The following is a 26,191-nucleotide window of genomic DNA, read 5'->3' on the forward strand; positions in this document are numbered from 1 at the left end:
TTATATTTATGTTTCTATTTAACTTCTAGGACAATGAAAAACAGTAATGAATACCCACTGTCTCAGAAAATCAGGTTAAAATGTTTGGTAATTGAAACTTAAGTAACAAATCTCTAACAGATGCATGAAGTGGAATAAAATCCTGCTCTTCCTAGCCATATTAGTTCCCAAACAAATTAGTTCTGTACAGAAAAAAAGAAAGTCTGTTTAAATCAAAATTTCTATTGTACTAAAATGACCAAGTACAAACTTAGCACTGCTGTTTGGTGAGGGAAAAAAGGTGAGACTATAAATATACTGCTGCTTTGCCAGTAGGTTGCCTCTGACACATTCCTGAGGTTCAGCGGGTTAAGCAAAGTTCTCCTGCCAGAATTAAGGAAATTAACTGGTGAAAAATACCACAATATGGGTGAATAGCGAGGAGAAAAAGGGTTGTATTCACATAAATAAACTGCCTGAGCCAGAAGCCTGGGTTCCTGTATAGTCAATGAAAATGAAAAAGGATGACTCGGATCACTAATATTAGGTGCTTGCCTTCCTCTATTCACTAGGAGCCCAGGCTCCTAACTCGGGCACCTAAGTTAGATGTCTAGAATTATATGGTGTGAACCCATAGGATCTCCTATTTGATCAACTTCAGTTCAAAAAAACATTTCTCCAAGTACTGTTGCGTTTAGTAACATAATTTGGCTTAGTTTCAGAAATATGAGCGAAAATGAGAGTAAAAATATTAGTAAGCCTAAAGTGTGGTTGCTTTGTTTTTTACATTTTAAATATACATTACAATTTTTTCTTGTTTGGTTGCATCAGAGATTTTGAATTGCAAGTTTTTCTATATTACTAGAACAGTAAAGTTGCAACCTGTAATATAGGGTCTGTTTTTATTGGTTGAGCACCAGGCATTCCTAAGTAGATATTAATAAAATATAATGCACTAAACCACCGGAGTAAATTCCCTTATTAGTGCTGAGAGATATAAGTCATTTTAATCAAAAAACCTGCTGACATTTCAGACAAATTTGGGTACGTCCACACTTCAAAGGTCAGAAGTAGTATGCCCAGCAATCATGAAACTGAGATTAAAGAATTCTTCACAGTAAGACAAAAACTCACAGCATTTTAAGTTCCTTAAATGATCACTTCTAAACGCCCTACTCAGTGCCTATGCCACACTATTTTCACATCACAGCACTGAAAAATTCACGTGCACTTATTTTCAGCATCTCGTCTTTTGCAATATTATGTATAAGAAATGACCTTCTAATGGCAAAACTAATGGCATAGCCTGAGATTTTGTTTTAACCGTTTGTTACTTGAAAAAGACTTCTCAGAGCTTTTATATACTTTAGACAGCACCAAAAGTGAGGTCCTCTCCTTTAGTATGCCAGCATTTACAAATTCCTGGAGGAACCAGAAAATCCAGCCCACTTCAACTTCAGTTTGGCAGAGGCAACATCTCATGTTGGAGGCGTTCAGTAATTAAAAAGTCGTATTTAAACATAAGCACTTCTGTTTTAACGCCTCCAAACAGCCTGATGATTGGAGCCACTACAGATTTTGAATAGCAGTTTGAAGGATCTAGCAACTCCTACACTGCACATGGGGCTGCAGCACTTCATGCAGGAGCTCTAGTCCAACATAGATACTGGAAGAAGGGTCTGCAAAGCCACAGACTTTTAAAGGGCTGGCATTTGAAATGGCGCTCTTCTCTTTGTCACACTAGAATCATTAGAAATTTTAAGCTTAAGTATACGGTCTGTAAAAAAAAGTAAATCAAAGGGTCTCATTAATGGATTTTTTTCAGTGTGCTACCTTGCTATTTTCTGTTACATACCATATCTGCATTTGAAGGTGAAAATCTAAGCAATGTGTCTTTCTTTTCTTTCATCAACTTTGCATGGCTTCGCCACTCTTGAAACATTTCTTCATCTCTGAAAAAGTTAATTTATACCAAACTTTTAAAGTTGTATTTTAAGGGGTGAATATTAGTATGCTTGTTTGCTTTGTTTCTGTCCTAAGTTTCAGGCTACTTCTCGTGACTTACTGTTGTCTGATACAGAAATGGAATAATTCTGTTCCTTCAATTTTGCTGTCTTTTTGAAAAGCATTTGTCAACTATAATAACACCAAATAAATGACTACTTCAATAAATGATACACATTGCCCTCAGTCTCGTTTTGTATTCTTTCCTCAAAGCCTCTCTATTCCTGAAGTCCTCCCAATATTTTCCTCAAGGCTTCTGTATCCTGTCTATAATCTTGCATAAAATTAAGGAATAGTCACACCGAAGTCCGATGAGAAGCTAAATGAACACTTCCCTTGCGTGAGCATTTCACCTGGGAGTGAACAAAGATAACTGGTCAGCCAGATTTCTTTCTGAAAAAAATACAGCCAAGATTAAAAGGCAGCACAGCCCACAGCACGTAGAAGCTCAACTTTGTTCCCACTGGTCACCCCATCACTGTGCACAAAATAGGTTAAATGAGGCACAATAGAAACAAAGACTCATTTTTACTAGCACTGGCCCAAACACCTATTGCCAATCACAATCATATAGATATCAGGTTTCTCAGGCACAGAGAATCTTCCACAATTAAAGCACTCCCTTACTGATGGAAAGGAAATGGGAAACAAGAACGCTCGGTTTCTACTCCTCTCTTGCCATTTTTCCCCTTTCTTCCAGTGCACTGCTAGCCAGGGAACACCACCAAAGCACACCAGCCAATGTGAAACACTGAAATACACAGCTACACTTTGCGTGCTCTCTCAAATCCAGAGCACTGCCTTTCATAACCAAATTGTCTTGTGCTTCCAGGAGCTCCACTGAGATGCATTGGTTTCATTTGAAGAAAGTGTAAAATCCATATATAACAGAAAAAAAATGTATGAAGATGATGCAAACTAGGACTAACATTCAGTCTTGTTTCTTGGGTGTAGTTTGTAATAGGTGTACCGATTCCTGAAACAGCAGTCCAAATGTATGCGCGTGGTGGGAAAACATGCAGAAATACAAAGAAGGTGTAGTTCTTTTAGCAATATTTTTTCAACATATGCACTTTTTTACTGTAAGCACATCACATTTTGTGTGTCATATACAGTTATTTGCTCTCTAGTTGTAGACTGCTGTCAACAAAGACAAAGAAGTAACATTTAAGCTTGTATGAAATGTAACATATGAAGTATGAATTAACTGAAAGGGATTTCTTCTCTATTCAGTTAGAATGGGAACAGAGTCAAGTCAATGAGAAATCTGATATCTCACCTTCTTGTTGCCTTGGAGCACCACATATTGTGAAGAAAAGCACTCTTATTATTTCCACTTGTAGTGCAACCTTTTTAAAATGACTTCTTTCCTTATAAATAGTAAACTGGACAATGTATTAGGAAGCTAAGTAACAACTTTTAAAAACATTGCCATTATAATACTTGCTTTTTCCTTTGTTCAATTAAAGCTTTTTCCTCTGTCAGCTCCTTTGCTGCTGCCAATTTGTACGCTTCAGCTAGCTTTGTCTGAATCATCCAACCATAGGATAGAAACTCAGGAAATTTATCTCTCTGTGTGGACATGCTCCTTTTAAAATGAACAGTTTGACAATGTTATCTAGGTAATGCATATAAAACTGAGCACATTTAAGTATGATGATAAACACATTCAAAATGCAAATTTATAGCTACTACTAATTTTTTGCCAAACAATAAGAAAATACAAGAATCAAAACTAGTTGCCTTTCTTTGTAATTTTTGTTTAAATAAGTACAGCAAACCCTCAAAACCTAGGCTCTTAACTCAACGGCCTGCCTAACTAAGCATATGAGTAGTCTATTTCATTTCAGTAAAGCCATTACAATATTTAAGGCCAAAAACATGTTTAAGTAATTTGTCAAATCAGGTACCCCATAAAAAACACTGCTGAGCGCAAGAATGTATTCACTGCTGAGCTCAAGGATGTATTACGGGGGAAAAAAGTAAGCACAAACCATGAATTCTGAAAGTTTTTTCTATTCTGTTCATACTCGGCTTTCAAAAAAAGGAAAAATTTAACCTGAGAGCTATCGATATCAAAGACGGTGTAATATATACTGCATTATGTAGATAACAATGAAAAGTAGGGAAAGGAAGATTTCAGAGGAGAAGCTTATGCTGAGGCAGAGGAGAAGCTTATGTGAAGACAGACTGCCACCTTCAGGTTCTTTTCACTAAGAAAAGCTAGAGGCATAATAATGAACTTATAATAAATAGGAAACTCAGTGAAACTCCTAAATCAAGAAATCTCTGATTACTGGAGATTTCCCCCTATCCTCTCCATGCTAACTGAGTATAGGGCTTTTTGCAACTGAAATACGCCATTTGATGTTTTTCTGTAAGCGACACAGTGAGGGGGGAGGGAACAGGGAGGCAGGACAGGAGAGAAGGAGGGAAAGAGAAAATAAGACAGATAGCAAGAAAAGAAAAAATTACACAGAAAATGTAAAAATTCCCTTCCTAATTTTGTTTGAAATACGGAATTTAAATGAAAAAGGCCAATATTTAAAAATTCAGTTAGTTTTAGTTCATTAAAAACTAGTGTTGAGAAGTAATTCTTACACAGCAGTATGAGCTTTCCTGAGTATTGGGGGGGGAAAAAAAAAAATCACAGAACGGTAAACATCGACATCATGGTAAACATTAGAAAAACTTTCGATAAAAAATACAATTTAGAAAATTTCCAGTGCATTTATTCTCTCCTTTACACAAAAGGATACTTGCCTTCCCTTTTCCAGAAAGGATTCACTAGCAAATTCTCCCAAGGAAAGTTTGCATTATTTGTAGGCAAATGCAAAGGAATTTCATGTATTATCCTCCATTTAAACATAGTTACTAACCATACTACATATACTGGAAATGCAAAATTAACTTATTTGAGGGAGTTTTCAGTCCTTTGTTAGTCTACATTACCAAATTCTTTTGATTTTCAGTACAATGGGATCTGGAAGTTTTTTCAAGGGTAAAATTACCAAAGTAGGGATGGAAAAGAAAGGAAATAGGAAAATGTAAAAGATTGACAGTAGTTCTTAATTTCAGACCAAAAAACCCTGATTTTTGTTTTCCATATACTTATGTCATGAATATCATTTATCTATCAAATTCATATTTGACCGTAAGTGGGATGCCACATATTAAGATGCTTTTATATTTTCCATCAGAAAGGTAGAGTTTTTTCCAGCAGTTCTAAGATATTACTATATGCCATTATGTGAAACTTATAGTCACCTGCAAAGACGAGCTGACTTTGAGTAGAGATGTTCTTTCTTTCTGTGGTTTTTCCCTACTTCAGTAAAATCATGGAGTACAACAAAACGTTGATTTGCAAGAAATTCTTCTTTTTCATTTTTTATAATTTCTTCTTTCAACTTCTCAAATCTTAGTTTTTCCTCTTCATTAGGCCACTCATCTGACAAATCCAAACCGGACTGCAACAATTCAGCTAAGTTTAGCTTTTCAACAGCTGGCATTTCTATTGGAATTAAGAAGAAATTACCGTATGTCTATGTATCAGTTAAATGAAGTCAGAAACTTTTTCTAAGCACAATACAGTATTTTCCTGCACAATGAATCTAATAGAAGTGGAATTTTTTTTTAAATGCATATTTTTTTCTCAAAGATTTTTCATAATGTTTAAAGCAATCTATTCTGGCAAAACTCGACAGTCTATTGATAAATGCAAGCAGAGTAGTGGCTTCCTTTTGCTTGATAATTTATGTATCTCATAATCTGGTAAACTCCTCACCCAGTTTTTTATTAGTTCCACCACACGGAAGCTGATTCAAAGTTACAAGCATTTTCGAAAAGCACTGAATACATCTGACTTATTCTGAATTTAACAGCTCGAAGCCCTCAACACCTTGCAGAAACATCCCGAGTCTCAAACTGCAGTCTGGGCTCTTACTCACTGAGGGTCCCTAGTTTCCTTTTCCGTACATACATGACTCGCAGAGAACAATTCGGTATCCCCACAGGAGCACCTGCCTCATTCAAGAGCTCATCCCATACTCGGGGAACTAACTGGAGAGTCTGCCACAGAATTCAGTAAGTTTAAATCACAACTTTATCACTTACATTGTATAAAAGACAGTGATTTCTGGTGCACAGAGAGTAGGGGATACAAGCCAAACATCCCACTTATCTCTACTTTGCATTCTGGGAAGATAAAAAGATCCTGGAAATTATGACTAATGCAATACTTGTACCTATTAGGACTGAGTTAAGAGGGTCTATAACATTAACTTTTTTCTCACTTTGCAGTTTTGTGCAACATTTATAGTCTCTTAACGCGAATTTGGGTATAAATACACATTACATGAACTATATTTTACTAAACTAAAGGTAGAGTTTTATGCATGATATAAAAAAGTTAAAATACATGTTCAATTTATCAGAGGAAAAGGCAAAGCAGATAAGAGATACAGTAATCATTAACATGCTACAAGTGCCTGTATGCAATCTGCGAGTCAAAATGGGAAAGATCTTTTAATATAATCAATTTTAATATGTAATATAATACAAAAGATCACTGCAGCTTGCATTTCACCCTAACTGGTAACTCAGGTTAAACAAACTTAGCATTATCTCAAATTACTCCTTTATAGGTATTAATCTTTGAACACACAACTGAACAGTAATGCAGTACGCAGTAATCTTTCATATTTACATACAGCTATTCTTTTTAGGGTACATCTACGCTGCACTCCAAAGTAAGACTTATGCTTCTGTAGGAAAACCTAAGCTATCAATAAGTGATCAGGGCACCCACAGTAGGGCAAAGCCCAGCAGTAGCGGACCACCACAGCATTCATCCGCCTTTATGAGTAGGTTTGTAGCCTAGACCTGCTGCTGCCAAGCAATAACATCAACTGCACAGCTAAGTGTACTGCAGCTCACCTCTGACTGCAGCGTTAAGACATCCCAAGACACACAAAAATTTGGTTCTATAGAAACTATAGACTTAGGAGGTTCCCTGAATCCTACAGAAGAAAACCTCTAGATTTCATCTCCCTCTTCTCCTCACATTTAAGAGAAAAAGCACTATTCCAAGACACATTCTGTCCTCCTCTCTGCATGAAGTATGTATATACTACTTCTTACAAACTGCTCTCATCCAGCACGAACAGATGGGCCATGTGGGAGGGAGCAAAACACTCCTGAATATTACAGAAGGTTCCCAAACTGCATGTGCATGCCCACATATTCTGAAGTCCATGGGATTATTTTTCTTTAAATATACCACTATCTAAATGATCATTAAACAACACTGTAACACAAGCAAGTTATGGAGCTGTCCTAGAGCGTACTTTATAATTACGTCATTTGAATCTATTGTGTTTGAATAAAGTAGAAAGACAGCATGCAGGCCTACATTCTTATGCAGACATAAATCACCAGGAAAAAAAGCTTCTGATTTGATATTTTGAAGAATATTAAGAAAATGCTTAATAATTTCAAAATTGCATAACCCAAAGTTAAAAAAAAACAGCTGCAGCATTTCAAATATATTACTTATTTTGAAAGGAAATAAAACAAATGGAAAAGCATGTGTAGTAGTCCATGTTGCAGCAAAAACAATACACTACTGTCAGAATAAATTCTGCTAATTCCCAGACAAAACTCACTTCACATAGTATCTTAAAGAGTGATCAACTGTAATTAATTCTAAATTGCTAATGCTAAAGTGACTACTGAAAATAATATAGGTTAATCTTGTACAGATAAAAGGTAGACAATTTGTTTTCACAGTGTAGACATCTTTAAAAACAAAACCCAGAAAACCTTTCAGTTGATTACTGTATTCCTAACACTAGTATCAGAATTTGTTTCTAAAATATGCTGAGCCAGATTTCTTTAAGATGAGTATTTTCTTGCATTTAGGGTTTTATTTCTTTACCCTAACATAAAAAGATATGCTTTCATTACTAAACTTTTTCCTCCAGGTAACAATTAAAAATGCTCAGATAAATTAATTTCCTAATTGTAGAGAGGAAAATTCGTTATCTGTAAGAGTAACTAGAGTAGGAATCTGTACTCTACTGCACAGAAATTTTGCCTCAGCTTTGCGTAATTTATTTGCTAACTAAAAGTCCACTTGAAAACTATGGAAAGCTTAGTTCAACTGTACTAAAGCATTCCAATATATTTCAACTATGAAAAGGATTTACTACACAAACACTTTCAATGTCTCTAAAAGCCATAATTTTGAATATCTGAAAGGGACATTAATTCTCATTTAAAATTAGTGGTAGATGCCTGACATTTTATTCCTATTCCCAAATGTTTTTTCCCCAGCTCAACTCTAAAAGTTATTTTGATGCAAATACCAATTAAACACCTATACTATGCATCAGGCCTATGTCAAGAAAAAATACGGGTTTCTACCATGTTGAGCACAAATTAAATTAACAGTTATTTCATTGTAGTACTCTTTGCAAACTAACCTAGCATGATGCAGCAGTGAACATGACAGATGCTGTAGAAGGTGAAGCAAAGAAATTAAATGAATAGTATATATTTTTATATTTAAAATGCTAGTATTTTATGAAAATCACTAATGAAGCTCATCTGCTTCCACAGGCCACGGACTACCTTGCTAAGGTGACGACAACTCCTTGAGTTTCTTTCTCGATGTTTAGCAATGGCACGTGCTGCTGCTTGTAGCATAAGCCATTCTGTGAAATACAGAATTTTAAGGTTCTATCCCTATCCCTAAACTAAGATTAGACTTTTAGAAAGACTAATATGCAATCCTGCATCTTAAACGGCCTGAATCCCTACTTTCCTTCTTGGACGACTGCGTTCACTTTTCAAAATAGTTTGAGGCAGGTATCAGGAACACTTCATGCTGGCAGGTGCTGGGCTTAGGTCCTAGCACAGCCCTTCCAATTAACCTCATTCTTGACCTACAATTAATTCTTCTAATTCAGCATGATCCTTTCTTGAGGAGATAAAAGAAACAGTGTGAAGCTAACACAGTGTGTGGTCTGAAATAAGCCTTACTTTGGTCTTCAGAGAAGACAGTTTAATTCACTAATCCACTGAGGTACTTCTGTTCCCTAATGAGGCATGTGAATCTGTCTGCAGATTACATAGAGAGGAAGCACTCTTGCAAGTATACAAGCCAAGTTATTTCACAGAAGGATAATACAGATGATATCTAAATCTACTACATCATTTGAGATCCTGATGACTTAAAACGTAAGTAAATGTATTTTTGTGCATGTTAAAATAAACGTTGACTAACATGGAAAAAAAATAGTACAAACATTAAGCACTGCTAATGCAGAAAAAAACTGTGTGCATAGAAAAATGCATCATTCTTGACTCATAAATAACGCTAAGATATGGTGAAGTTTGAAGGTACATAACGCTAAGTCAGAAACACTGCTGGGATGTAATTTATCTCAAAGTAAGAATTATAAAACCGAGTCTTAAAGCAAAAAGAAGACTATTCATGTGAAGTTCTGCAGATATGCATGATGCCCTGCAATGACATCAAACAATAATCATGGAATTAAGAGAAATAAAAACACAGAGACATTATCTTTAAATCAGTATTTTGACTTCATGTTCAGTATCATGGTATTTCAAGCTGATGATTTTATATTTCACCATATGGCTTAGCAATTTAAGTGGTTCATTCATCCTCTGGATTTACTGTGTTCCCTTTAATGATGCCATGTTTTAACATGCCTAATTCTCATCTGATATTAATGGCATCCATAGTAATTAGGCTTCATTACGGGGAAGTTTAAGTATGAAAAGAGATCTTCAGTGGGAATATGCCAATATTTCCATTATTAATGACTTCTGGAATCTATCTGACCATAAATAATGCAAATGTTGTTACATCTTTTCATCTCTGCTGACAACTTTAAATTTTACCCTTCTAATGTAAATTTATAACTGCAACACTGAGGGGAAAAAAAAAAGGAGAAAGTGTAATCTGTAGATAAAGAATAAATTGTGCTTGTCTTTGAAGAACGTGAGCTCAAATACAGTACGAAAATACAGAAAACATCGGGCTTTTGATATGTGGGTGTACAAAATCAATTAGTTCGTAAAATTAATTATGGAGTATATGCTACACTGAACTTTACAAAAGTAGGTCTGTACTTCAGATTGTATATAAATTTGACCATTTTGTCCTTCCCACCTTCCTTGTGATACACAGGCAGAGAGACTGAACTTTCTCCACAAATATTTTCACATTTTTCTCTTGCCTCTTGCCAAAGACCTCAATAGACCGGATCCTAGCTCCTTTAAAACCTTCTGAGACTCTGGCTACACAGAGCAAGAAAGCTGATTTTGCAACCAATTTGCAATTAGCTGACCAACCATGCCTCATTATAGCAGTCCTCCTACCTGGAGACTGCACAAAGATATATATTGGCACTACGATACACAAGTAAGAGGCTACTGCTGGCTAACTTCCAGCAATCTCCAGCAATCGGAATAGCCCTCGGTGAGCTACTGCAGTCAGCATCAACTGTTTCTCCTTTATCCACCAGGCCTCTGACAGTGTCACTGAAGACAACCAGATTAGTTTCACATTTTGTTGCTGACGTTCATGTCAGGCTGTTACTAACCTCCTTAGTATTTGCAGTAGTTTGAGTACTGAACCAGACTATTCCCAGTGGAGAAGCTACACTGACCTGTCTATAATTTAGCTGACTCCTCCTTTCTTCCTCTAAGCTGAGTACTATATTTCCTTTTTCTCCAGTCTTACGCTAATTACATGTTCTCTTTCAGTTCCCTAATATCTCAATTTCCCCTATATCCAATTTCTTATAAAATATAATCTACTTGTATATTTTTCCTCTCTATTCTATTAAGTCACCTGCATACAGATTAAGGATTTTTCATCCTAATGAAACTGCCCTGTTCATGCTTCTTTCCTGCTGATGCTAAAGAACTGCCTTTACTGAAAACAGTCTTCTGTTTCTCTAACCACGTTACAAATCATTAAGACTTCCTCTTATTATACAAAATACAACCTCTCCTTCTCTTCGGGGTTTAAGATATATAGATTGCTTTATTGAAAACTGAACAATTCTTTTTCCGTACCTATTTCAGCAGTCAGTATCCATTTCAGATAGAGACCTGATGACACTAGTGAAAAAGCTAAAAGTGAAAGCATTCCTTGGTTCACATTTTTTTTCCAAAACAAATTACAGTAAAGATACACAAATGCATACCAACATACCTGAAGTAGCTGGCTCTATACAGAGTCTTCCATTCCCACAATTTCGAAGAAAGCACAAAATGGATTTTAATCCCTTCTGTATGACATCTTTGGGTGGAAATTCTAGGGGACAATGTCTCAGATTCAAGGCTGTCAACGAAGTTAAGTTTCCTGTGAAAATGATTTAATTTAGAGCACGTTTTGAAAGATGGGAGAGTTTTCAGATTTAGGTAGCTGTTCAGTCATAAAAGTGAATGACCTGTAGTTATGGTGTTTATAATGATTTCTATGATGATTACTACTACCACAAATGCAGATACTTTGTACTAGTGTATTTATTTGGCCAAGTCTAACGATTTTTAGTTTGAAGTTTTTAAAGATAACAATGACTGATACTTTTATATATGCAGAGCATTAAGAATACGGTAATATCTAAGATGATTACCTAACTCCTGTAATATCCAAGATTATTACCTATCTAATTCCTGATGGGCTATATTTCTCATTTCGAAATCTCAGGTTATTCAAGAAATTAATAAAGACTAGACCGAGATACATTAAAATGTTTGTTTTCTCCCTGAAAGTAACTGCTAAAAACTTTAACATTCTCAATTTGCTATGTGTAAGACCATCTCCAGATTAATTGAGGCTTCTGTGCACAAAAAGTAAGAGAGTTCAAACCCAGTTCCACAGTTTGCATCAGATGCAAACAGACATAAATACACAAAAGTCTTTTATTACTTCAGTTACCTTTAATTCAAACTCAAACTATCATCTTCTCTGCCAAGAAGTTATGCCTTCTCCCAATGTAGGAATGAATCTCTGAACTGAATCAGATGTAACATCCATCAATTTTCTCCCCATTCAAGATAAAATGAACTTTCTCACAATAGCTTAGCTAAACTGTACAACCTCCCTGGTAGCTGTTCTTGTGCTCTTCTACTCATAAATGGATAGAATTTGTGGTGTTGACAGATCACAATGAAATTAATATATAGTAAAGAACGTTCATACAAAAAGAAAGGAATTAAAAGTTTTCCTTCTTATCTTTCCGCTGTATTGCTCTGATTTTCTAGCCTTCAAATTATCGAGTGTACACTACTACTCACTTCCAGGCTCTCTGTTATCATGTCTTCACATCAAACAAGAGAGTCATGTAAGCCTTTAGTTTCTCCAAGGGATAATGAGTTCATGAATCTCACAGGCCTGCCTCAGTCTCCTACTTTTCTCATAAGCAAAAGTATACCCAGTAAAGGTCACATCTTTAAAAAGAGGAGGACTAGCAGGATTGAAATCATCTTTCTTTTCATGTTCTGCTTACCATCTGGGGAAATGTGAACAGAGCATAAAATACACACAATCAGTTTCAGAAATTAGATGTACTTTCTTCCCCAATAAATTAGGCTTCATTGAAATAAAATAAAATCAGTAATTCTGCCTTACTAACTAGATTTGGAGAGTGAAATAATACTTTCAGTCAGTTGAAAAAAAAAAAAAGCAGTACTTTCATGTGGATGAAAAAGTTAAGAGTTACAATCTACTGTTAAATCTTTCAAAATATAAAAGTACTAAGTTTCTAAAAGAAAGCTGCTATCTGTATTTTGTTATGACATCATTTTAAAATGACATAATTTATAATAATTTATTTAGGAAGCACACCGTGGACTGGATTCAGGTTTTCAATGTTGTTTTCAATCAGAATATGTTTTTCACATTATATTAATAGTGTCACTCTTTAAAACTCCACGCACAGCTTGACTGTAGATCAGTTTCACTTGTTTCACTTTGTAGAGATTTGCTGCTTAAAATTCTGAGCGGGTTTGCTTTCTGCTTTACTCATTACAGTATAAAGTAGTACATTTGTTCTTTGAAAATGTTTTTGTATAACCTTACCTGCAGGAATGACAATTACATTACTAATAGCACAGTTATTTGATTTTAAATTACCAGTAATTAAAGCTGAAAGGAATGTTATAAAACAAGTTTTACAATGAGATTAACAACTGCATTTGACATTAGTTCTCTAGAAATGTCAGCTATAGCAATATTGGCAACAAAGTGCACTTAACAGAAACAAAACATAAAAACCAGCATGAAAAAAAACAGAATAAAATGAGCAGCTCAAAATGAGCAGCTCCAGTAGGTACTGGGGGTTCTCCAGGAAGATGGTAAGCGCACAGGAATTCTTCCAAGCATCAAGATGGAAAGAACTGTTGGATGCTTCTCTGTCCCCTCCCGTGGGAGCAAAACTTGAGATCCAAGTGTAAATGGATTCTCCGCATCAAGGAGATAGTAGGTACAACCTGTTACACACAAAAATACACCCAAGCAACAGCGAATATTCAACGCAATGCCCTATTTCTGCCACAGAATGTAGAGTCGTTCTAGTTTCACTGAATTTGAGAACAAATGCACCCGGAAGTATTTCTTTTCAACTACGTTCTAATTTCTTCATAATTTATCTGGTCTTTTGATCAACCACAGGGTCAGAGCTGAATGATAACTTCTCAGCAGTGCAGGAAAAATCAAATTTTGCCATCCCCACACGAACATAAAAGTAACTTACTTGAGAATTGAGGCAAATTCAATTCAAATCTTGGTCAGAAACATGTAAAACTTTTTTCCCCCCCGAGACTGTGTAGTTAGAACTATTATTAATCAGACCTATTATTTTGAACTCTGCTAAAGTCAAACTCAAACTAAGAACTGGTGAAAACCAGACCTGTGTCTGAATCATTATTTGAAAATTACACTCACATTGAAACAGAATTGATTTAGAGAAACTGGAACTGAACAGGAACGAGAACGAGATGGCAAAAACATTGGTGGAAAACCCTGGGGAAACATATTTTGATGAAAAGCTAAATGCATGTGTACCACATGCTGGCTGCAAAACAGATATATTACCTTCTGCTGTTACAAGGAAACAGTGCAGAATTAGCATGCCAATGTCCTATGGAAGGAGAAAAGCTCTAAGGAGAGTTCTAAAAGACAAGAATTGCCTGGCATCACAGATCAGTGGAAATACTCCAGGCAGAAAAACTGGTCAAAAAAGAAAAGAGGCATAAAAGGAGGAATTACTTGACTACAAACTAAAAATACAACAGATCCGCAGCGCTGTACACATAATTATGTTAGAGTAACAAAAGTGTATAACATTGAAAATCTATGTTTAATGTGCAGAGACTAAATATGTTGTTGTGCAATTACTGTTGTTGGTTTTGTGAAGAAATATAATCCATAGAGTTCACACACGAGCATACCTCTGTCAAACAAACAAGGATTCCCAATGCTCTGAACAATCATTTTGATTGCTTTCAACATGGCACTGGTTATAAGGAATGCTGAGGTTTAGAGGTTTAGTAAATGAACTGCATTCTAACATTCCAAAACCAAAAATTTGCTAAGTGAGCTTCAATTATGAAAATGCCTTTTCATACAGTCTTGAATCACAAATTAGAAAATTACTTCAAACAATCATGAACACAGTGTAGAAATGAAAGAGCTACATTATCATCAACAAGAAATGGCTTTGAAAATGTACCTTGTAAAGAACTATTGGGAATGCAATTCTATTTAAAATAGTTTAGTCCTAGGAAATTAAGTCTATTTTTAAACAGAAATGATCAAAATACTTCTGTATTAGAAAAATGAAATTGCGGTTTTATCTTGCTGAAAACCACTCAGGTTTAACATAGGCTGAATGTCACGAGGAAACTATACAGAACACGCAAGTTATTAATCACACTACATAAGGTGGCAGCGCGCACCAACTTGCATGATTGGGAGGATGGCAAATAGGTGCTCTAGCTTTCAGCACTCTTATAAAAATAATTTAATTAAATTTTACGGTGTGTCACCTATTGAGATTCTTCATGATTCAGAAATGTTCCTAAATCAATCTAAAGAATACTGAGGTAGATGTAGCAATAATATTATTATGTAGCTGCTATTAAAGGCTTTGCTTTGGTAACTTTAAAGAGATTTTGTAGGTTTATAAAGCTTTTTTCGCCACCCCAGCCTGTGGAACTGACGCATGGGCAGTCAGGTGACTTATGCAGAGTCAGCAAGCCAGCGGCAGACCTGGAAACAGAATACACGTATCCCCAGTTCAGGTCACCATGCAGCACTGGCTAAACTAGTACAGAGTATGCACTGGGTGAAGTCTGAGAGACCATTTTTGGAAACATGCTGGCTGGCAACAAGTTTTTCATCTCTGATAATTAAATTCAGAACAAATGACGGTTCTACACAAATCAGATGAACTAGTAAAAATGCTCTAGGAAGAGCCACAGGTAAACAATTAAAATGGTCAGTTATCATTCAAACTTCAGCTCCCCTTCCAAAAATTATACATTTCATAGAACAGGTAGCTTTTAATAGAAATGTTCAGTAACTGAAGCTAAAGGTTGCACATCCATTCCAGACCTAGATTAAAAAAAAAAAAAGCGCGCACACAAAAAAGGAGACTAACAACTGAGATAAGCTATCATACATCATCCCCCTACCCCCCAGATTTGTCTCAGTTTATACTACAGACTTTTAATCTGGTATTTACGATACAAACATCATAAAGTTGGTGCTCTACTGATTATGAAAAGAGAAGACAAAGAATCATGGAATGGCCACTGCAGGATGGTAACTCCAATTAAAGTTAGTGCTGAAGCTGTCAGCATTAGCTCCTACTCTATTTCTTGATATAGGTGGTTATGATGGCAAGTGTACAGACAAGAGAGCAATAGGGAAGGGTAGGAGGAAGAGTGGGCTGTGAATTAGCTCGTGAAACATGATTTTGTCAGAAAAAGCTGTCTTGTCAAAACATGACTGTTTTGTGGAAATATACTAGGTTTTGACAACCTCTCACCGTGTCATAGGCACCATTCCCTAGTCTTCTACCAGCTTCCCAGGTGGACTGCTTGAGAACCTCCCAAGGTCTCCGTGACCGTGGTGAAACCCCACTCTGTAGGCTGACTGGGACATAGACGGGGCTTAGGAATTCTGACAAGCCCAGGTCCACAGCAGAGAAATGAGAAGTCTTTAGTAACCTGCATTAAGATCCTTGGACTATGTGTATACTGCCCTTTAGGTAAGGTTCAAACCACTGTGCCAGTCCAGCTCTCACATTATCCACTACATAAGGAATGAAGTCTGAAGCAGCTCAGCTGCTGTAGGGGAAAGAAGGGGTCCCTGGTTTGGAGGCACACCGAAGACTGGCTCAAATTGTTTTACACCAATCCTCCAAAGATAAACGTGGAGGCTACATGTCATGCCATGTTTTTATTTTGTACTGCCCTGTGCTAACCCACCTCCAGCATCCAACAACAAAAATAACATTCACAGTGGGCTGCAAAGCAACTCCCTCCGGGAAACTTCCCTGGCACCATTTGAGAGGAACTTGCTAGGGGTTAACCTCCGATTTGGGTACTAATTTCCTCTTCTTTGTGGCAAAATAAGCACTAGGAGTTCATGCAGAAAACAAAAGGCTGGATGCACCTACGCAGAAACTAAGGAAGAAAACTAAAAAACCTTGGGCCAAGAGACGTAGCTGTTCTTTGAAAATTTCAGCAGACCTCTGGAGCCCATGCTGGCTACCCCTGCCACCAGGGCACTGTCTGGAAGCCGGGGCCTGACCTCCTTACGGCCAAGGCTGGCCGTGGTGCTCTGTCAGAGGACGTGGAAGAAAACAAGTTAGGTGATAACTCCTAAAGCCATCTCTCCAGAATCCTCCACAGGACCCTCCACACAGCGCTCTCTCAGTTAGGGAGACAGCTCCTAGTGTTTCTGTATGTACTACACTGTAGGCGGCAAGGTCATGGACATATAGGCTTGCCAAGGGAACAGACAGATCCAAGGTAAGGCATATGGTAGGACAGCATCACCTCAGCACAATAATCCTGCCAGTCTTAACCAGGATCCCTGAGACTGTTAAAAATACAGAAGTGAATACATGCAAGTTATTAATGCAAATTATGTTGAAAGTTCTGTAAGCACAACTGCCACAGCAGACTGGCACGGCTTGGGCCACTCCTACACAGTCAGAGCATCATTGCACCACCTGCTAATGAGCATGTACACAACTTTGGAAAGCCTGGTGGCAGCCACCCTCTACAAATGCCTCCAGCCATCTGTTACCACTTCACTGCTGCCCAACAAAACCTGCCCTGAAAAACCTGCAGTGCTCTTTTCCAATTGCTGCGGCTTGCACAAAACCTCACACACAGCAGGAATGCTGGCATCCTCTTTTTGGTACCTACGAGCTACAGAGATAGTGATAACGGGAGAAACAGATAAACGTCTCATATGGTAGGAATTCCCTGCAGCTCAGGACCTACCTGGGAAACCTGTAATGATCAAAGTATTATGGTAGAAGAGAGGCCTGATCGAGGATCCGTCTAGAAAACCATGAAACAATTTTACTGCAAAAAGGCCAGTATACCAGTGGCTCATTCTACTTTGAGAGGTGCAAGGATATCTAAATCATCGAAACATTTTTTGATTCAGTCACCACTCAGCTCAGGGTAGAAAGAGCAAGGTCATTCCAGTAACAGGTTGCCTCGTGCACAGCAGCAATGTAACAGCTCATGTCCTCTACCCCTTGCTGGGCATAACTAGCCATTCCTCTCTAACAGCCCAACGTGCAACTGCAGGACTTTAGAGGCAATTAAGTGCAACTCTGGTTCGAGACCACCTCCCTGGACTCTTACTGATATGCTTCGATACCCTGTTCAAAACTCTCCTTCAGATAACTCTCCTAGAAGATAGATTCTGCAGGAAGAAGGCCAGCTTCAGGATGCAGCTAAAAACTAACTAGTAAAGCAGTTGGTAGTACAGGTAAACTGTGTCTGAGTAAACAGCATTTGAATTGCAGGAGCCCGTCATGTTTTTCTTCTGTATACTCATCAGAAGATGACACCAGGTCAATCAGTGAACAGCATGCATGTCTGTACCCTCCAGCACAGAGCTCTGAAAGCCTAGAGGGGACTGTGGCCTGGCCCAGGAAGAGGAGGAACTGGCCCTACAGCCTACAGGCTACAGCCTACAGGCTGAGAGATCAGAGGCCTGGATTTAATGAGCTGGGCTGTCCTTCCACAATCTGAAGAGAGACAAGGCCAGATCTGACTGAAGTCCCTGAAGCAAGAAGCCTACAAAAGGTATCTGTCCAGACAGCTCTTTTGAAAGCTCTCAAAACTCAGAGCTGCCATCAGCATCACAGAGTCCAGCTCCTGTGGCAAACAAGGCATGCTAGACTGTCTGCCCCCATCAGCTCGTGATAGGAGTAAGAGGAGACAATTCAGATCCACCATAAGGCAGGACAAAAGAAATGTCTTCTTCTGACTCTGACAGTCATAGATCATATTAGTCAGGCAGATGGTGGAGAGAGAGGAGCAGGATTCTGAGAAGAGATCTAAATCTCCACAGGTTTGTGGACAGATTTGCTCACCATTCTTTTTGCCTGTTTTATTCAGCTGAACACTCTGAACCAGAGGTTGGACTTCTCTTCTGGAGATTACGGGTCACCAGCCCCTCTCTTCACTATGAAACTAGCTAAAGGGAAGAAACTCCGATTTTTATCTATGCTACCGCATACTAACATACAGAAAAGAGACACTTATGGGAGAGAGAGTGTTCCTTTTGAAGCAGACTGACCATACTCATTTCAGCTCATGTTATTGACTTGTTCTTGTTTAGGATAAAATACAAGGTCCCAGGTATATTTTACATTCCCTTGGGACTGTAGTTGGTATCCGTTTGCCTCAAATGCACTTCGATTTATCTCTTCTCCTAGACCCTGAGAAATACCATTTAATCATACTGGCCCAAACCATCTTCTTGTCAGCTTTCCAGGTTGACACAGTAGGGACTTTTGCTTCTCTTACAGCTTGTGTTGTAACCGGTCTGTTCAAGCTGTTGGTTATCTGCAGCCCCTCTTAGGCCCTTCATTCCCCTACACAGCAGCTCTGTCACAGCATGGCTATTCTCTTGTGATGGAATGATATCTGCCTGCAAAGTTTATAACAGAAAAATACTCTATATGCAGCATAAGGAGACATCCCAAAGGATGGGAGGAGGCCTAACTGGGGGAAGATCTAGGGGAAGAGGACCATCACCACACAGTCACTGAGAACGGGAAACTTTTTTGGCCTACTGACTGATCTCTCAGCTAGCCTGACTCCAGATCCTGTGAAACAAAATGCTCTGCTATATCATTAACTGACCACCAGATCCCTCGTTGTTTGACAGCAATGCAAGGACTGACACAACACTAGCTGGAACCTGACATCCCTGATGTTTCCATTTGGGAGTGGAACAAAGGCAATGGCTTCTTTCACAGCAAAGGTGTCCAAATTTCTGAAGATAGTATGTTACGTACGTCGCTGGTGTAAACCGTTCTCATTTACAGAAAATGTTCCCCCATGCAGTAAATGGCTGCAGTAGTCAACAAGACCTTGGACTGTGCATGGCAAAACAGCCCTTCGGGATGAAGGCAAATGAATGCTGCCTGCAGGGGATCCAATGTCAAATGAATCTTCTGGCTACCATTCAGAGACAATGTGCCCACTCCATCAAGACCTCGGCTAAGACACCAATCTCTATTAAGATAGCTTAATGACTCAGCCTTGCTACATCATAACTAAATGATTGCAACTGGGGATAGTCAAAGTTCAGAGGATGATAGCTGCCCTCCTGGGCACCAGGTGAGGTCTCATAATGTGCCATACTGACACTGGAAGAAAAACACTAGCTCTCAGAAGAGCAACACTTTAGGATATGAAAGAATGCAAGACTCCCAAGTTCCGCATCTGATTGAACAGTTCAGTTTCAAGGGAAAATGTGGTCTCCACTAGTGAGCGCTGCCCCCAAAATAACTGCTACATGGAAAGCAAAAAGATCAGGACCAGATCAGCAACCTCTTTTGCTGAAATCTTAGCAAAGGTACAGGTAGTCTCTTGGCTAGCGTGGCTGCAAGGAAGGAGCATTTACTGCTGGGTCTGGTTGTTTTCTTCATGCCTTGCCCAAGCAGCAGGAGGGAGCACACCTGCATACAGTTTAGCATGAATACCAAAACTTTGTTAAAATAATAAACATAATAGCATCTAGGAACATTCTTGGGCCTTAGAATAGAATTGTCTCTATCACTACATAGTTAGAATGGTTCCTGACAGGCCAACTAGGTCTCTCCCAAACAATTCCAGAGCACAGCTTGGAAACTAAGAATCTCCAGATCAGCTCCCACTACAGAACTTGTATACCACCACCCCGTTTGAGACTGCGACAGTTTAATTGTATAGGAACAGGTCATTCTGTGCCAGCTGGCCTCAGAACAGGGGAACACTCATGGGCACATTTTTCGTTTACTAGCAGAGACGTCATCTCAGGGACTGAGACAGGTAGAATACATTACATAGGCAGTACTGGAAAGTCAAAATGTATATAATAAGTCCAATGAGCCAGTATGGTCTATCATAAGGAGCTGCAAAAATGTATGGAAAAGCAAGCAGCCCTCAGTTCAACCCTGCCAAAGTGCAGTCTGAACATCTGCGATGTAAGCAACAGAAAATTAGGCCTAATTGTGTGACCATGTCTGGTTCAAGCCATTTGTCCTGTTTACAGAAGCTAGACTCAAGATGTAGCTTTGGAGGTTAGTCTCTCAGTACTACAGCAAGGATCTTCAAAGCCCAGAGAACATCAAATAGGGATGAGGCAAAAAAAACAGCGCTCATGCTGTGAGGGCTCTTATCAGCCCGAGGAGTCCCCACTGGACTAAGCACTTTGAGCGGGGATTGCTCCTTAGAACTCACTCTCGTCTCATCTCCAGCTAGTGAGGGGCAGCTTCAGGCAATCCCAGGAGTCCAGGCAACCTGCTCTATTTTTCTTAGAACAGTTGATTTGGTAATAGTTGTTTTCTGAAGTGGTAATTGCTAATCCAGAACGAGTTAGTAAAAGTCTAAGTTGCAAGCTGTACAGACCTCATTTTAATGCTCTAACATACCTATTCTTTTCTCTTAAAGTACATATTCATGGTAAATAAAGAACAATCTTTCTTTAGATAAATATTAAAGTATTCCGAAGTCTAACCACAGAATTAAATATTAAGAGCCAATAAAAAAAAAGAGTATGATACCTTCAAAAAAGAAGTGAGTACTCACCAAGCTCTGCAGGCAGCTCTTTTATAGGATTTCTTTCTAAAAGCAGAGCTTTCAATTGCCTTTGCAATAAAAGAGAAAATAGTAGTAACTGTAAAAAATGAGGTTAAGGTAAACAGAAACACAAGAACATTTTTCCTCTTTAATTTTTTTATCTTTTGTTTCCTACCGCAGAATGGACCCTTCAAGGCAAATCCATGCCAGTCCAACATGAGTGCTAGACAATGGCTTGACTGGCATACCCTAAAGCTTTCTGGTATGACAATCTGAAGGTTCATGGTTTACACCCATGAACCTTTATATACTATTTCATTATTTAGCATTTGATCTTTTTCTGCAAGGCTTGCTTATCACTGCAAGGGCTGATGTAACTGCTGTTTCAATTATAAACTCGTTTCCAGTTGTTTTTTTAACATTTTTCTGAGCTTCAACTGTCTGGGTTGTTGAGTGCATTCCTCAGGCTAAATTTGAGCTATAACTGCTCAGCCATTTTTTATAATGAGATTAGAAAGAAATATGTCCTATCCGTATTTAATTTTGTCAATGTTCCCATTCTTGGAAGCAGCCTAGAAATGTGGCATGGGTCAGGCATTTGTCACATTTGTATTCTTTGGTATCTCTATGAAAAATCTGCTAACATTGAGACAAATTCTAAGCTTTTGAAAAAATCTCAGTTTGCCTGTGCTCAGAAAACAATTTGTATTCTTTAGCAAATAACACGTCCAGAGTTGCTGTATACAGTTAATGTAATCTGTTGTACAGACTGCCTCTGGGAGCCTCTATTGAGTATTTAGAATACAGTGGATATTTCACCCAAAAGAAGGGAGGTTGTCTCTTTTTCCCCTTGTAGCACGTACCTGCTGATATCCAGACACAGCAGGGAAGCAAAAGAACAAACAAATTCAGGTACAGATAGGAAAGGGGAAAAAAAAAAGGCCACTCAAGGTAAGCAGGGGAAAAAAAAAAGTAAAGGTCTTGTGACAAAATTTGAAAAGCTTGGGAATATAAGGCAAGGAATTAGTTGGGTTACTGGAAGAAGACACTTATTTCAAGAAAGCATAACATCTATTAAAACAGGGATCACCCTGAATAAATTGGGACAAAGACCTGGTGAAGAAGAAAGAAAAGGGAACATCCAGATTGGCTGAGAAGCACAGATAAAGCAACTATATTAGAAGCTAATAGAAATAGAGACTATACAGAAATCCATAGTTCCAGAATTTGTGATTTTTTTTGAATGCTTCATTTTGCAATTTTAATAACAGTCTTTTAAACAGTTTTTAATACCCATCATCTTCTCAGATCAAATTATAGGAGACAATGCACTGCCCATGCCATATAGGAAATGTCATCCTAATGTAAATGAAAACCCATAACTTTTCTAAGTGTTGCAATTTTTTAGCTTGTTTACTGTTAAAATTCAACAACAACAAAAAAAAAACAAAAAGAAAGCTTGCTAGTTTCTGACCAATTAAACTATTACTCATTGCCACCGAGTGACATGAGAGGTTTGGAACTATGGGTCCCAGTTTTCACCTCCCTTACAACACTATAGATAGAATCAGCTAAAGTGTTAAAAAAAAACACAGAGGCAAAACTTTCCTGAAAACAGTAACAGGTCTTACATTTCTATAGGAAGAAGAATTTAGAAATTCACTAACATGTTATGTTAGTTATCTGAGCTTTAGTTAAAAAAAAAAAAAAAAAAGCTTAATTATAATTCTCCTGTAGTGAGGTCAATGCCAAACAAAAGTATATAAAAGTTTTACTGTTACAATGAAATTGTAGTAATGCAAATAGAAAAAAACCCACAATTATCATCAAATTATCAGCATGACCAGCATCTTACCTGTGGTAGCCAATTCCAGGTGGAATAGTTTTAATCTTGTTGTATCGGAGATCCAGCCAAACAAGATGTGGCAGCTTTTGAAATAAATCCTCGGGAATCGCTGATAGGACATTTCTTTCCACATGAAAGTGCTAACAGAGAAAAATATAAATATGTTTTAAAGCCAGAGGCAGACAGGCTGTTCCTTGGCATGCAAAATACTAAATGTGAAAACTGAAACTGCTCTTCACTTTTATGAAAAGAATATTGCCAAAGAGGGTTGAAGGGTACACAACTCTGTAAATTACACATACTAGTGATTTAATTAGTAAGGACTTTTTTAAAAAGCAGAGATAAAAAATCATAGCTAAGATTTTTAGATTTCATCTGACAAAGTAACAAGCCCTTAACTGTTCCGTGCTACACTTGAGCCAAGGCTATTGGAACTGCTCAAAACAATTTACTCACCTTTATGTTGGGCAGTTTATATATTTCCTCAGTAAGATGCTGAATGTTTTTTCTACTGACATCCAGAGTATTTGAAGACGATGACAGACACTCTTCAACAGCCTTTCTGATCTCTTTTGATGAATTCAAACTAGATGACTTTCTATTTTTGAGATATTCATCTTCTGAATTACTGCCATGGCCAAGAAACGCTTTAGAATAGCTGTCATCCATTTGTCAGCAAGCCTGAAGTATTGACTCAGTAAATCAAACTGATCAGCTGAAGGCAAGTCATGAGCTGAGAAAGACAACAAAAAAACAATATTGATAACATTGATAAAAGAGAGTATGCATCAAACAAGTACATATCAAACATACATTCTTTTTGCATTATTAATTTGCAGATTATCCCTAGTGCTATGTGATATGTTACAGGAGAGAAAATAATCCAATTATTCTGAACTTTATATATATTTAAAGGGATCATAAAGAAGAAAAAAATCACTGACTGGCCCCTGTGGTTATTTTTCCCACACGTTTCCATATATACACTTGGAAGGAATACTGACACATATGTATGCATTAAACAAACTCCCTTCTGAAAGCGTAATCTTCTACTAAGCCTTCTCGGACTTCCCTCTCCTTAGCACCTCCTTCTCCCCTTTCCACCCGCTATCATACATGCACTCCTGTGGTATCACGGCGCCTCATGATGCAGCTGAAGCGCAGCTGCTCGCTCACACCCACGCGGGTCCCCTGAGCTCACCGTGGGGACGCGGCTGCCACAGGCACCTCCACTGCCCTCGCTCTGCCCGCTCAGGAGCCTCCTCGGGCCTCCCAACCTTTCCGCAGAGCTCTGGGCAGAAACCACTCCAGGAAGACGACAGTTTTATGGAGTACATTCTCTGGAATGTAAAAAGGAGGGTCCCACGTATAGCCACCACCCAAGGGTGGAAGGGGCTGCTGGGGCACTGGGCACCAAGCTGAGGTGAGGCCTGGGCAGGCAGTGGGGCCTGGGCAGGCAGTGGGGCCTGGGTGCCCGTGGTGGGGCCTGGGCAGGCAGTGGGGCCTGGGTGCCTGCGGTGGGGCCCGGGCGGGCGGTGGGGCCTCAGTGCCCGTGGTGGGGCCTGGGCAGGCAGTGGGGCCTGGGTGCCCGTGGTGGGGCCTGGGTGGGCAGTGGGGCCTGGGTGCCCATGGTGGGGCCTGGGTGCCTGTGGTAGGGCCCGGGTGGGTGGTGGGGCCTCAGTGCCCATGGTGGGGCCTGGGCGGGCAGTGGGGCCTGGGAGCCCGTGGTGGGGCCTGGGCGGGCAGTGGGGCCTGGGTGCCCGTGGTGGGGCCTGGGCGGGCAGTGGGGCCTGGGTGCCTGTGGTGGGGCCTGGGCAGGCAGTGGGGCCTGGGTGCCTGTGGTAGGGCCCGGGTGGGTGGTGGGGCCTCAGTGCCCATGGTGGGGCCTGGGCAGGCAGTGGGGCCTGGGTGCCCGTGGTGGGGCCTGGGTGGGCAGTGGGGCCTGGGTGCCCATGGTGGGGCCTGGGTGCCTGTGGTAGGGCCCGGGTGGGTGGTGGGGCCTCAGTGCCCATGGTGGGGCCTGGGCGGGCAGTGGGGCCTGGGAGCCCGTGGTGGGGCCTGGGCGGGCAGTGGGGCCTGGGTGCCCGTGGTGGGGCCTGGGCGGGCAGTGGGGCCTGGGTGCCTGTGGTGGGGCCTGGGCAGGCAGTGGGGCCTGGGTGCCTGTGGTAGGGCCCGGGTGGGTGGTGGGGCCTCAGTGCCCATGGTGGGGCCTGGGCAAGCGGTGGGGCCTCAGTGCCCGCGGTGGGGCCGCTCCATCGTTCTCTCCTCAGGAAGAGGGCAACAACAGGAGCGATTTCCCTTTCCTTAGCTGCCGACCTAGCGCACCTTGGCCGCCCTGAGGCGAGTTTTAGATACGCACGTATACAGGGATGCTTAGAACTGCGAGGGGGAGGGGGGGACACAAGGCCCCGCTCCCACCCTCCTCCTCGCACGCAGCTGCGCGGCCCCGGCACGCTCGTCCCGCGGGCGTAGCCCTCGCTCGAAACGCCGGTAGCGCCCGGTAACGCGCGCCCGGCCCCGGCCCGGCCCCCGCTCAGCACCCCGCCGGGCTCCGGGCTCCGGCCGCCGCCGCCTCAGGGCCGCCCGGCCCCGCCCCGCCGCGGCGCCTCACCTGCCCGCGCCGCGCCCGGTCGCCACGGCAACGCCCGGCCCCGCCCCCCGCCCAAGGCGGGAAGCGTCAGGCGGCCGCTCGACGCGCAGCGCCCCCCCTCCCCCCCCGCGTACGCGCCGGCAGAGCGGGGATGGCGCTGGGTTTCCCGCCCCGCCGCGGCCACGACGGTGACGTAAGCATGACGTGGCGTAAGGAGCCGCGATAGCGCGGGCGGGGGGCGCGGGGGAGGCGGCCTGGATCGTCTCGGCGAGCGTGGGCTACCGCGGAAACGCGTTAATTGCGACGGCGGAATTCTGCGCACGCGAGGAAACACAAAGCGCTGTTTGTGATAGGAAACGGTCGCTTCCCTCAGAAGCTCTCACAGCTGCCGTCCATGCAGCCTCCTC

The 26,191-nt window shown here is 40.3% G+C and overlaps 1 protein-coding gene across 7 annotated transcripts in view; it reads right to left on the reverse strand.

Moving 5' to 3' along the window:
• LRRC27 (leucine rich repeat containing 27) overlaps positions 1-25,941 on the reverse strand; it is a 39,361-nt gene extending 13,420 nt beyond the window's left edge. For 2 of the 7 annotated variants that reach the window (XM_068951336.1, XM_068951340.1), the window contains exons 1-8: positions 25,806-25,918; positions 23,651-23,927; positions 23,204-23,334; positions 21,358-21,416; positions 11,231-11,380; positions 5,251-5,494; positions 3,431-3,571; positions 1,835-1,931 (exon numbers count right to left, since the gene is read on the reverse strand). In XM_068951336.1, the coding sequence (XP_068807437.1) occupies positions 1,835-1,931; positions 3,431-3,571; positions 5,251-5,494; positions 11,231-11,380; positions 21,358-21,416; positions 23,204-23,334; positions 23,651-23,863 (1,035 nt within the window). In that variant the 5' untranslated portion in view covers positions 23,864-23,927; positions 25,806-25,918. Of the gene's footprint in view, positions 1-1,834; positions 1,932-3,430; positions 3,572-5,250; positions 5,495-11,230; positions 11,381-21,357; positions 21,417-23,203; positions 23,335-23,650; positions 23,928-24,198; positions 24,218-24,395; positions 24,535-25,734; positions 25,786-25,805 lie in introns of those variants that run through there. The other 5 variants (XM_068951341.1, XM_068951343.1, XM_068951337.1 and 2 more) reach the window with 4 other exon arrangements.
• Positions 25,942-26,191: the final 250 nt, after the last annotated feature.

The sequence above is a fragment of the Struthio camelus genome, chromosome 7 (genome assembly GCF_040807025.1).
Source record: "Struthio camelus isolate bStrCam1 chromosome 7, bStrCam1.hap1, whole genome shotgun sequence".
NCBI lineage: Eukaryota > Metazoa > Chordata > Aves > Struthioniformes > Struthionidae > Struthio > Struthio camelus.